The sequence below is a fragment of the Polyodon spathula genome, chromosome 5, assembly GCF_017654505.1.
Source record: "Polyodon spathula isolate WHYD16114869_AA chromosome 5, ASM1765450v1, whole genome shotgun sequence".
NCBI lineage: Eukaryota > Metazoa > Chordata > Actinopteri > Acipenseriformes > Polyodontidae > Polyodon > Polyodon spathula.
The window spans coordinates 55,637,219-55,650,397 of record NC_054538.1 but is presented as its reverse complement, the minus strand read 5'-3'; the positions used below and the strand labels follow the sequence as shown (position 1 = coordinate 55,650,397).

At 37.1% G+C, this 13,179-nt stretch overlaps 1 protein-coding gene across 2 annotated transcripts in view; it reads left to right on the top strand.

The window, feature by feature from the left end:
- The first annotated feature begins 2,507 nt into the window (after positions 1–2,507).
- LOC121316065 (mitogen-activated protein kinase kinase kinase 21-like) overlaps positions 2,508–13,179 on the top strand; it is a 41,454-nt gene continuing 30,782 nt past the window's right edge. For both annotated transcript variants that reach the window (XM_041250796.1, XM_041250795.1), the window contains exons 1-2: positions 2,508–2,625; positions 3,245–4,099. In XM_041250796.1, coding sequence (XP_041106730.1) covers positions 3,325–4,099 — 775 coding nt within the window. In that variant the 5' untranslated portion in view covers positions 2,508–2,625; positions 3,245–3,324. The remainder of the gene's footprint in view (positions 2,626–3,244; positions 4,100–13,179) is intronic.

The following is a 13,179-nucleotide window of genomic DNA, read 5'->3' as shown; positions in this document are numbered from 1 at the left end:
AGGAGGCGTTACACTCACCGGAACCGTCCTCCATTCCACCGCCGAATCTAGAGAGAGGAGATCCCAGGAAACCTGGGAAAGATCAAAAGGTAGCTTTCAGGAAAGAGGAAATACAGGTAAGCAGGTTCACAATTCCTCCTAAATCCAGTGAAGCTGGTTACTTTCCTTTAGCTGAACTTGTGCCCTTGCGTGTCTCCACCTTTTTGTCTCCCCAGCCCGGATGTATAATAATAGTTATGCGCCAGGTAGAGTCAAATAAGGTGCAGTATAGAGACTAGGAGAGAGGTAATACAGCCAAAAAGAAACCAAAAAATATATAAAGACAATTGTAGCAAAGATAAACAAAACACAGTCCCAATCCGACCACAAAGAGAACAAAGTCACGAAACAAATGGCTATATTACCGATGCTCCAATGAAGTTCCCATATCCAAAGTGGTCCAAAAGTACAAAGTTCCCATTCGTATTCCACACCACCACTCTCAGATCATCCTTCTTCTGCTTCTTCTGCTTCTTCTGCTTCTTCAGCTTCTTCATGCCATTTACTCAGACACCTGTCCTTCCATGCCTCCAGGGCTCTCCCTTTTGCTTCCTTTTCCAAGTTCTCTAGCCACCCCCTTTATACAACCCCTTCCCCTTGCTCACCCAATCTCCGGTCATGCAGTACGCTTAAGGTGGTACCTACTCAACAGTGCTAGTAAAACTGCAGTGGAGGAGCACAGATAGTGCAGTCAAAATAAAAAACAAGGGTTTCAGCACAGCAGATTCAACAAAACAGTGCACAGTGCACACAGTGGGAAACAAATTACAGCAACACAGACACCGTGGTTTGTCAGCTGTGACACATTCTCTGTCATTGTGTCTGCTTTGATCATAATTTACCAAGCCTAATAACTAATGTCGTTTTTTTTTTGTTTTTTACCAGAGATTCTGTCCCTAAAAAACAAAACAAAAACCCTAACAGCTGAATAGGTTTTAGCTCTATTAGTTTTTTCGTTTGTCTGTCCCATTTGTAAAGAATATTCCCATTTTCTCACAGCTTCAGAGATAATACAATGATCATTTAAAAAAAAAAAAAAAAAAAAAAAAAAGGAAAGGGGAATGTTTGATTTATGGACATTTATCAACAGGGTTTATAGATTTGCTGAGGTACTTACATCCCAAATAGTTTGGATAGAAAGGTATATACAGTAATTTGGACTTCTGTGTGGTTGACTGCATTGTCCTTATGCCAGTTTTTTTTTTTTTTTTTTTTTATTATGCTGCTAGAATCCATCTTTTTTTGTTAGTGATAAGATGAATCAGCTTGTGTAGTGGAACATGTGATTCAACTAACCCTGTACAATTAACTCTTGCAGCTTTGAGCAAACACATACACTTCCGGCATTTAAGTAGGATACTTCTTACTTAAATATCTTATCTTATCTTATCTTATCTTACTTCTTATCTCAGAGATACCAAAACTAACTTAACTACTGGAACCAACAGTCAATAATGACTACAGTGCTGTCATTTGTTTCCATAATTTGCACCAATTTTGAGGTTGACTGTCTGTTATTATGTTGACTGTCTGTTCTAAAGTGCAACTTTACTTGCTGCCTGAAATTTTTAAAAAAAATGTATTGCCCATTTTTAAAGATTAAAGAGCAAATTGGTATGGGTGAGAAATATTAGTTAACGTAAAGTGATTGTAGCTAACAAAATAATTAAAAAATAATGTTCCACATTACGCACTTATTACACTAATCGGATCTCGCATTTGTAGTTTTGAAAATAATGCTTTTGCAAACATGTACTTTCATTTCAAATCTTGATATCTGGAACTACACTAGATTAAATAAATCTATGTTTGCTGGCCTTGCTTCTGATAGTCTTGCATTTTTCATGGTCATTTCACCAGGAGAGTGAAATGGTCCCTACCCCTTCAGGACCTTATTTCCTGTTAGTACCAAACCAGCTTTGTTCTGAGGTACATGACCTAAGAGGTACATGTGCACTTCCTGGAAGACAAGGCAAGCAAACTGATAATTATTTGTTTATTTTGTGTAGTACCAGGTACCATGTTTTAAAATAAACATATGTTTGCATTGTCCTTTTGAGACCTATATAGTGAAGAAAGTGCATGCTAGGTAGGATTTATCAACATATTTTGTCAGCTACAACCTATTCTTGTTGTTTATAATCACTTTGTACCATTTTCTGTTTCTGCCATGTGGCCTCAATAGTCATGACTAATTTACAAGAAAATACCAGTTACACCATTAAACTAAAACTTATCTGTATGATTCCCGCAGGTTAGACCTGCAGAACAGAGGAATAGGTTTTTAAAAGGTAACTCCTCCCCTTTTTGTTTTACACAGAGATTACTGGTCACGTGTTCATGTGCCGCCCAATCGCTCACCCACTATTTCCCTTTGCTTGGGGTCAGACAGGTTGGAGTCCGGGAGTGATGGCGGTGTTGTGGTGATTGTTTTGAGTTGGGAGGGGGGGAGGGGGGGAGGGGGGAGATACAGTATTTTCCGGGTGCATTTGGATAATACACGTATAGAGGTTTTTGATTTGGACCCGTTCAGGTTGAAAGGATGAAGCCCAAGAAGAATGAATGGCCTCGGAAAAAATATTGAAAGTAATGTATGAACTTTGCAGTTGTCAAACACAGTTATTACAGGGTAGGAGACGAAGGGCTGAGGGGTATTGTTTTATTTTTAGCTAGACTGGGACTGCAATTAAGGCGTTGTTCTATTAAGGTTACTACTCGATTGATTCTGTAGCAGCAGAATTGGAAAATATGCTTAATAACAGTGAGACATAAATCTGAAGCGACTTTTTTTCCTCTAAAAAATAAACATTGCCTTGTCTCGCGTCAGCACCTTACCTATAGTCTGCTCGAATTCCTGGTTAAGCTTTTTTCGTGTTTGCTTATTATTATTATTATTATTATTATTATTATTATTATTATTATTATTATTAAAGTGGTAGTATTAATCGAACGTAGATGGTGTCATCTCACGTGCTTGCTAGGCAGAATAGTTATTTTTTCGTTTTCAAGAAAATCTATGCGCTGCAGAAAAGTACGAATGTACATTGTTTATACCTAATTATGGTGACAGCCATTATCACTTGATATTATTTTGTAATCACATTACCTCGGTGTAATCGTTTCAGTATGCCTGGATGGATGTAATTTTGCAAACTACAAGGACTGAGTGTAAATTGCAAAGTTCTCTTTGCCTTCTGATTCACAGTGATATGGTAATTTGAGGCTGGTGGTAGCTCTATTTTGCTTCCACAACTCGGCCCCCTATGGTGAGGCTACAGCCCAGAGATGGCTCACTCGCAGGCCGGTTTCCAAAACGGTGAAAGACGGTCGAGCAGCAATGACAGTGCTTGGAATGGGTCCCCCACCTCCAGCCAAAGAGCTCACTCCGCTTCTGTCTGCTCAAATCCTCTCTGGACTGCGGTGTTTGATTACGAAGCCAGCGGGGAGGATGAGCTTAGTCTGCGGCGGGGGGATGTGGTCGAGGTGCTTTCAAAGGACGCTTCCATCTCCGGTGATGAAGGCTGGTGGACTGGCAAAATCAACCATCGGGTCGGGATATTCCCCTCCAATTATGTTACCTACAAACCCGCCATATACCATAGATCAAGCAGTGTTGTGGGAGTGGACAATGGTGGACGGAGCTCCCCTGTAGAGATCAGTTTTAGCGAGCTGACGCTGGAAGAAATAATTGGGGTCGGAGGGTTTGGCAAAGTGTACAGGGGAACGTGGATAGAGCAGGAGGTAGCCGTAAAGGCAGCGCGGTATGACCCGGACGAGGACATCACTGCCGCAGCAGCCAGCGTGAAGCAGGAGGCAAAACTCTTTTCAATGCTGCAACATCCCAATATCATTAAACTCGAAGGGGTTTGCCTTCAGGAACCCAATCTGTGCCTTGTAATGGAATATGCCCAAGGAGGGACCTTGAATCGGGCTTTGGCTGGGCGCAGAATACCTCCCCACATCCTGGTTAACTGGGCTGTACAGATAGCCAGAGGCATGCACTACCTACACGAAGAATCAGTTGTGCCCATCATTCACCGGGACCTCAAATCCAGCAATAGTGAGTATAATTGTGATCTATCGCTCCCCATGTACCCTTTCATCCTTTTTTTATGATCATTATTAGTATAGCTTTAGATGTAATTTTAATGATGCACCTATTCCTTTTCAGTTCAAAATTAAAATGACTTAAAGCTGTTTATTCTTAGTGCTGTTGGATTTGCTTTGCAGATTTCAAACACAGTTTTACAGCAAGGGTTGTGCATTGCTAAGATGCTCTAGAAAAGCACAGCAGTGTCAATGTGAGCATCCCCATACTGCCTGATTACTCTTAGGGTAAGGGAGCAGATTAGCCTCCTTAACGTCCATTTTTGACATCCAGCTAGATTCTGTGGGATACAAAACAGCAGTTGTGGAGATCACTCTAAATGTTTAAATAGTATTTATTTTCGACAGCTCTAGCAGACCCTTCCCAAAAACACAAAGTTTAATATAAATGTAACTGCTGTTCTGTTTTTACTATTCAGATAAATGGTACAGCTATAGCCAAAAGTTTTGCATCACCCATTGAATTACCTAATTTTGCTTCATAACGTCGAATGAAACCTGCTGAATAATGTTGCGTTAACATATTGAATTACATACCGCTTTGTAGTTTTTCATATACTTAACGAAAAATGGACACATTGAAAAATGAAACATTTAAAAATTGAACATTAAATGATGTACTGCTATTATTGCTTCCGGTAGACTTTTGCAAGTTTTGCTGCAATAGACACAGAATATGAATTGGTTGTCACTGTTATAATAGTACTATTATCAATGTTACATATTGAGTGACTATAGGATTTATAGAGAGTTTAAACTTTTAACAACCCCTCTTCTGTTCAGATGTCCCGTTTTTCATACCCCAGAGGTGGTGACTCTAGTGTTGTGAGCAGGTGTTGTAGGCAAATAAAGAAAGTGGAATTAGTCAAAGGCTTTTCAAGTTTGCTTTTGAGAACAGTGAAAGGCAGATCTGTGCTCAGAGTAGAAGTATTGAGATGGATAAACAAATGTTGACCAAGAGTCCGCATTTCTGTTTGATCTGTTTGTTACATTTTTACCACAATCGTGGTAAGAAGGGCACACTAATAAAATAAAACAATAAACATGATTAATATGCTGCAGATGAAAGAGCCTAGCACGATCGAGCAAGACGCCTAGCACTGATCAGTTCAAATCCCCAAAAAGCTTGTTTACCTTTTCAGTGTACAGAGCTGAATACAGGGCCTTCCAATTTGAGACATCATCATATCGATAAGCAATTCACTTTGTTCAGCTGTGGAGATTGATAGTGTCAACACTATTTTGCTACCTACTGTAGTGAAAAAGTTTCACAAAATAGAAGTTGATCATTTCTGTTATAATAACAAACTGCTAAACACCTGCCATAACTGTCAGTAGGGAAACCGGGAACAGCAAGGATGGCATTGATTTCATGTTTCAAAAAAACAATAATAAAAAAAAAAAGTCTGAAAGGCTATATGACTAAATTCCTCAGTACAGCAAAATCCTTTTTCTACAGTTGTACATATCCTAGTCATCCGCTTTTGGTGTTCCATACATTGTTGATATCAGTAATTTGTGTAATTACTGAAGTTTTTGCCTAACGGCTGCCTGTAGTCTTTCCCTTTTTAGTCAGTTTTGCTGTCTTATCCATCATGTTTGAAACTGCTTTTATATATTTGACAGGGACAGCCCATTTATACAGACCTATCCTATTGTCAAGTGGCTACAGATTTTAAACATCATGCCTATGATACAGTGGGTTGAACTGTATAGTGAAGTTTGTCTCTCTTAAGTGTGTAACCTAATTTTCACAAATATTTATCCATTTAAACGGGGTATACACCTAAGCGGGTTGGTCCCAATTTTTATTATAAAATATTACTGCACCATAACAAAATTAATTGCTAGTCTTAAGTATTTACCATTTATTTAAGGCTTCATGTAATTATGCCTACAATTATTTTGCTTGAAAATGCACATAACCATTAGTTTAGATTTAAATGTGCAGATGTACAGTAAATGGTAAACAGTGCACATTCACAAAATACCCCTTTTTACTTTAAAGAATTACATGGAAAGAATTGTTACTTTAGTGCTGCATGTACATTGCAGATGTTTATCATACAGGCCTATATATTCATTCTGAAAACTATCCATTCATAGTCTTGCCACACAGCTACGTGTAAGTTTAGCCTACTTGTCAATTGAATAGAAATGTACACTTAAACAGGGTAAATTTTGGATTTTGGAATGGAATACACCTGCCGGATATACACTTAAGTGGGGTAGACTGTACTATATGGTAAAGTAGCAGATACTGTTTCAGTACATTACTGACTGTCTTATTGTTCACACTCTTATTCACTGTAACGAAACATTGCAGTCATGAAATGTTACAAAGCATTATATAGCTGACCAATTATATATTTTTGCCTGCAGTGAAGGCTTTGCATATTGTTCTGCGACAGTAGCCCCTTTTAACCTTAAAGGTCCATTTCATTGTTTAAACTTCTTCATTGTGTTGTACATGCATTCTTTTTCAATTTAAGTTTGGTTTTTTGGGGGTTTTTTTGGTGTTGTGTTTTGCCATTTTCTTGTTTTTCCATTTCGGAGAGACCCGTCTCATTGTTGGATTACCTGAGCCAACCCTTTGTGCATTTTCTATTTATATCCCAGAAATAAAATTCCAGCTATCAACGAGCAGCTTGAAAAAGCACTGACCTGTTTTTAAAAGACAGAAATCCAGATATACCCGCTCACCACTATTTCTAAAATGACTTGTAATGATAATAAGTTAATAAAATCATGCTTATATTAAACATTTACACATTATTTATTAAGAGGTGCAATTTCAAGACCCATGGTCCTGGTGGATAAGAGAATAAGTATAGGCAAAATAAAATATGATATGATGTGTGTAGTCTACACATACGCTAGCCAAAGCAATACACTAATGAGTGAAATGCTGTTCTGTTTTATTTCTTGCTGTCACAATATACATAAAGGTAAAAAATGATGATTTAAGAAAACTGATAGGCCATTGAGCTGGTTCATCCCAGACACACTTGATGCCAAGCAGACCGTATCCAAGCAACCTGAGCAGCCAGTGTCTGTAACTTTGCTCCGGGGAACACTCCAGTAAGAATAATAGGTGTAACTGTTGACTTACCGTGGCACACCTGCTACTTCCTGACCGGAAAGAATGAATTCCCGGGACTGCAGCCAAAAATGTTAACATACCACCAAACTCTGGGATAGCAGTTAATAATGTACACATACTACCTTGATAACTACCACATTAACACTACTGTATTAAACCAAAGAAAAAAAAAACGAATATCGTTATTTTTGCCCCTAGATATGTTGTAAGCAGCATCTGTTCAAATATCTGAAAATTTGTCTCAGTATATCTTTTTTTTTTTTTTTGTGTGTGTGGGGGGGGGGGGGCACTTATTTATGATTAAACTAGGGATCTAACCGGTATTATTTATTGAAACAGAACCAACACCGACTATCGTAAAATTTTAATTCAAACGATACCAACAAAAGATAAAACCAAATAGAAATTAAAAGTTATGTTGAGACTTACCTGATTCTGGTAGCCCTCAGTGGGATAACTGCAGCTTCATACTTGGTCTGGGTGTTCAGATGTCTGTGGTTAGAGCTGTCTTAGAAGGATTGTTGTAGCCTAGCACTTGTAGTCTTAGTGAGAATATGTGGAAGATGCTTCTGTGAGCAGGTCTGTTTATTTTTTATTAAGGTAGCTTCATTTCTGTGCATGTATTTAAATGAGTTTTGTTTGTCTGATTACTTTGTTGCTGCATTATTTCGACATACTGATTTAATTCAAATGTAAGAGTCTTGTCATAGTCACATGTATTATTGTAATGGGCTATAATAAGCTAGCATATTAAATGAGAACTTTGCAGAGATATGTTTTTTGTAGACATAAATATTTATGACATTTTAAATCAGAAGTGTTTCCTCATCATATACTGTTTTAAAATGCCAAATATATCGGTCGCTTTGAAGCCAACATTTTGAATTAATAAATTCAGCCATAAGTTGTACTGTAATTCAACTCTGATGTTCTACCCATCCACGGCAGCAATTGGGGTAAAAATGATAAATAAAGTTTAAAAGTCTTTAGGCAAACTGTTGTGACAAATAACTCCACTAAAATAATTAACAGTGATCTACTTTTTCACCGCACTATGTACAGTGCATCCCATTAAGAGCCAGGTGTTTAATATCTTATCTTAAACTAGGACTGCTACATGTGGACACACTTGGAAGAGCCAGCTTCCCGGTGTTTTGTTTTAAAGAGAGGGTACACAATGGTTACACTATGTAACACAATTTTTGTTCCTGGGTAGTAAGTGTTATTTCCTAATTGCTTATGCCTCAAAAGTATAGAAAATGGCTATTATTATACTTTGCTTTTGTGACCAGGACAGTGATATTTCAAAATATCACTATTTCCAATGGGAAAATGGGACTGGTCAAGTAACAAATTAACAAAAATAATAAAACGAAATTGTTAGTTTCGAACTAAATGTTTTGACCAGTCTTTGTTTTATTTACAACAATGAAGTTTACAGATACAATCTGACAGAAATGCTGAAATCAAACGGCATGTATTTCTATTTTAAAACACCACAGTAAGCAGAGATTTTATTTGTTTGTTTTTCTGATTTTGTATGGCTTAAACAATCTTGCTTCCCTATGTTTTCTTTCTTTCCAGTGTGCAACAGCTTGTTTGAAGTTGTATTTCTCAAGTGGTGGACCAAGCAAAACAATGTCCATTTATCTGTTCAATGTGTATGTTCAAAGAACACCTGGATTTTGTATAGATTTTATTTTGGGTACTAATCTCTCTTTCACACTCCACACTTGAGACACAGAGGAGTGCAAAATTTGGAACAATGTTTGAGTGCAAGTTATTATTCTTTTACAAAAAATGGAGACTTGTCATGTTCTTGTAGCTTCCACTCAACATACTGTTTACCATTGCCAACTCTACCTTCAGGGTTTTACCATTTATACGAGGATCATACTCTTCTGTGTCCCTTTGCACTCTGTTCACATGTTCTAAAGCATCTTTCACTCCATGCTCTCCTGACCAAGAGAAGGTTGCCGGATCAAGCAGATTGCAAAAACTCTTAAGTAGACTTACTAAAGAAGGGTCAGCATTTACTTGCTGAAGGATGCATTCTTTCGGAGAATCAATGTATTGCACTTTCAGAGACTGAAATTCGCTCTCTGCTTTGTCACTGTAGTTCAGTAGATCAATTACATTTTTACTTACAGACATTCCAGTTCTAAATTCTGACGTGATGGCCATCTACTTCATTTAAGGCATCTAGCCCTGACACACGTGCCTCCACCACTGGCATAATCTCTCCAAAGCCATTTTTAGAAATGTTTGCACAACATAGCTGCTTTGTCATGCACATCTAGCATAAAGGACGTGACTAATGCAATCTTAAAGTCAAAGTACACTGCTAGGGACTGCGCCACTGGGTTCCCATCAGAAGATAATTGAGACAGGGTAAGCAGAATAGAGGAGTAGCATTTGTTAACGGCATACACAGCATTTCTAAAGCTGAGCCATCCTACTGTGATCGGTTCTTTTAATGCTAGTTAAATTTCACCCAGCATATCCCGAACTTCTTGTAACTTTGCGTACCTAACAGAAGAGCTGGAGAAATGATAATACAATGTGGAGAAAAACCTTCTGAACTTGCTCATAAATGGGTCAGCTTTTGCTGCTGCTGCACAAGCCAAAGCAAGTTTGTGTGCTAAGCAGTGGAAATGCACAAGAAAAGGTGAAACTTCCGTTTTGAGCTTGATTCTGACCCCATTTTCTCTGCCCTTCGTCACACTTGTACGATCTGAGCCTAAATTCACCGTTATATGAGTGTGCTGAGTATTTTAATTTGTTGACCAATTCTTCAACAATTCTGTTGGCCTTGCCATCTGACAATCTAATTTTTGCTAAAAGCCTTGTTACAGCTTCTCCTTCACATACACAGCGGAAGTAAACAACCATATTTTTCTGCACTGCCAAATCTGTTGTCTCATCCACGGCTACTCCAAACACATGAATGTTCTTTAGCTCTTTCTGTAAGTCTGCATTTATAAGATTCACTAAGCTGCACTGAATGTCACTTACTGTATCCCAACTCAAGCTCTGAAAACGATTGTCCAGCCCATTTGTTCTCTGAAGACATAATATGCTATTGACTGTTGCAACACCTTCCTTGGCTGCCCAGTGTACAGCGCAAAACAAAATCGGTTTGGCAGTGGCAGGTTCAGATTCTAGGATGTCCTGGTCACGAATACCATCGTCTGGCTGAGCTTTTCTGAGAAGGTGTTGCTTTTCAGCTGCAACATGTTCCTTACTGGATTTGTGTTTCATCAGTGGTGACAGCTGTATGTTTACTGAAAATGGAGAGCCATACAATTAAAATGTTATATTACAATAGCAACGCTACCTAAACTGTATGATTGTTTAAGAAATTAAATGTTTGTTATAACTTATGCCGCAATTAACTCCATTAGAGCATAAATCTGTAAAACACGTTGGCGGATACAAATAATTTGTATTAATGTTGAATGCAAGTTTATATTATTATTATTATTATTTATTATTATTATTATTATTATTATTATTAATATAATATAACATGATATTGTATACTGTACTCTAAACATCTATTTAAACATTAGCATTCTTCTCAGCCAGAAACTTATCAGGTTTACGCTCAAGAAATATAAGTGCAGTGACAGAATGTATGCCCCTTTAAATCATTGAAGCAGTATCATGTCTTTAATGTCTTGCCTGTGCAAGTTTAAATTTAAAATAATAATAACAAATAAACTAAAGTCTCTTCAAATTTAAAACATTTCTACAGAATTACAATATTTTTATTTCGCTGTATGTAACGTCATTCTTCCACACAGTTATCTTTAGCAAGTTGAACACCACACACAGGGGTGGGAGCAGAGCAAAGTAGCCAAGACTGAAAATGTATGGTGTCGAGTGAAGCAAGGCGAACATTTTCAGCAGTTTATATTTTAACAGTAGTTGCATGTAGCCTATACACTACAAATACAAAGCAAATATGCGTATACAACCTACAGAAACAAATACACTGTGCGCAGTAAGTGCACAAATTGTTTCATTTTATAAAACAAAGAACTAAAAAACAAAACAAACAAAAACACTGTATTGCTTGGTTCTTAGTTTATTGTAATAACTTGTTACCTCTAAGTCACTGTTCATAAGGGCGCCTGTCAAGCAAATACCAAAAAAAAAAAAAAAATTAAAAAATTGAAAAACACGCAAACTATGCTCCTGCTGCCTTCAAATTTTATTACTGGGCTGAAAATACCTCTTTTCCAGCTAAATATGACTGCTCGTTTTCACTGCATTTTCTCAGGTACAGCTAACCTAAAATATTCTATTTATTTCAATTCTATTAAATAGAATATCTTTGAGCTAATCTGGGAAGTGTTTGCACTACATCAAAGGTCAAACAGCATTCAAACATTGAACCTCGAGTCTGTATTGAAACAATCTTTAAAAATGCATCAATGCTCTGTAAATGTGTTGGTTGCAAAACAACATAATAAGCAGACAAATAGATTTTTTTTAAAACAACCTTGTGACAAATTCAGCAACATTTTCAAGTTTTGTAAACCTTCTAAAATGATGTTGAGATACTATTGAAAAGGAACATGCAATTTCCATATTTTGCTGCCTTTTAAATCAATAAACCGTATACACGATAGGCAAACCGTAAATGACAGTTTTTGTATTGTTCTTTACATTTCTAATACTAGGTAGAAATAATTATGAAGTTTTAAAACCACAGATACCTTCAAATTGGTAAATTGTAACATACCACTGACTCGCTAGATGTACAGACTAGTATCGTGGTCGGAATTTGTTTGACCCTGTTGCCATAGTAACCAAATCCATGGCTCTGATAAAAGTATGACTTTACAGTGTAAAATGCTGTAAGGAAAATAAAGTGCATGTTTTTCAAGGTAAATTGCAAGATGATGAAAACAAATTTTTGTTTTTGCTTCCGAAATCAGCTTTTGCTCGCCAACGCCTGCCATTGCTACAGTACACTTTCCAAACACACGCATTTTTCAGTTCCCAGAATATTTTTAAGATGGAAAATTGTCTATAGATGGATTACTCCCACCCCTGTCATACAGTATTCAAATTTTCTAGCTGCTCAATGTTATTTTCCAGTTTTTGTAAGTATCGAGGAAGTATCTTGGATACAATATTAATTTCTTTCTGACATTTTGCACAAATTATTTATCATTTACACAATTATCACCTTCTAGTGACATTTCATGCAGTATTTAATAGGTAACCAAAGATGTTCCTGAAATACAATAGTTTACCTTAAGTCAAGACATTGAGTGGAGCAGTTTTGTAGAAAAACCAATAGCCTTAGAAGGATCAAAAACACTGGCATCATTGCTGAAGAAAATAGTGACGTTTACCTTTATTTGCAATAAAGTATTTTAAATTAAAAAAAGAAAAAGTGAAATTGGACTTCCCCTTAATACAAGCAGGCAACATGCATTGCCTTCAAGCATGCAATCTATTTCATAGAATGAAAACAAATGTACAGAAGCATGGCATTATCTTTGCTCTAAAAGAGGTGCTACTGAGTTTAAACATAGCAGATACTACCTTAAAACCATAAGTTAATTGCCTTTATAGGCCTATTGCATTCTTTAAATATCTCAACACATCTGTTAAAAAAAGAAAAAAATATAAGTAAACAAACAAGTGACTACATTTTGCATGATTTGTGCATGTCCTAATCTTTTAATACCTAACCTAAAGGAATGTGACTAATGAGGGGGCAAAAGCTTAACATAAGTGAACACAAAGGAGAGTGGTCAAGCACCGGTTGCTAGGTGATGGAAACCACACGAATGTCCCCACTTTCTGAAAGGCTTATTTTCATTATATTTAATCTCCTGGGCGCCTGCTGATAAACTTGGCCAATTCCCCCTGGTTAGTGACAGGAAATGGAAGCACTGTACCGAATGCCC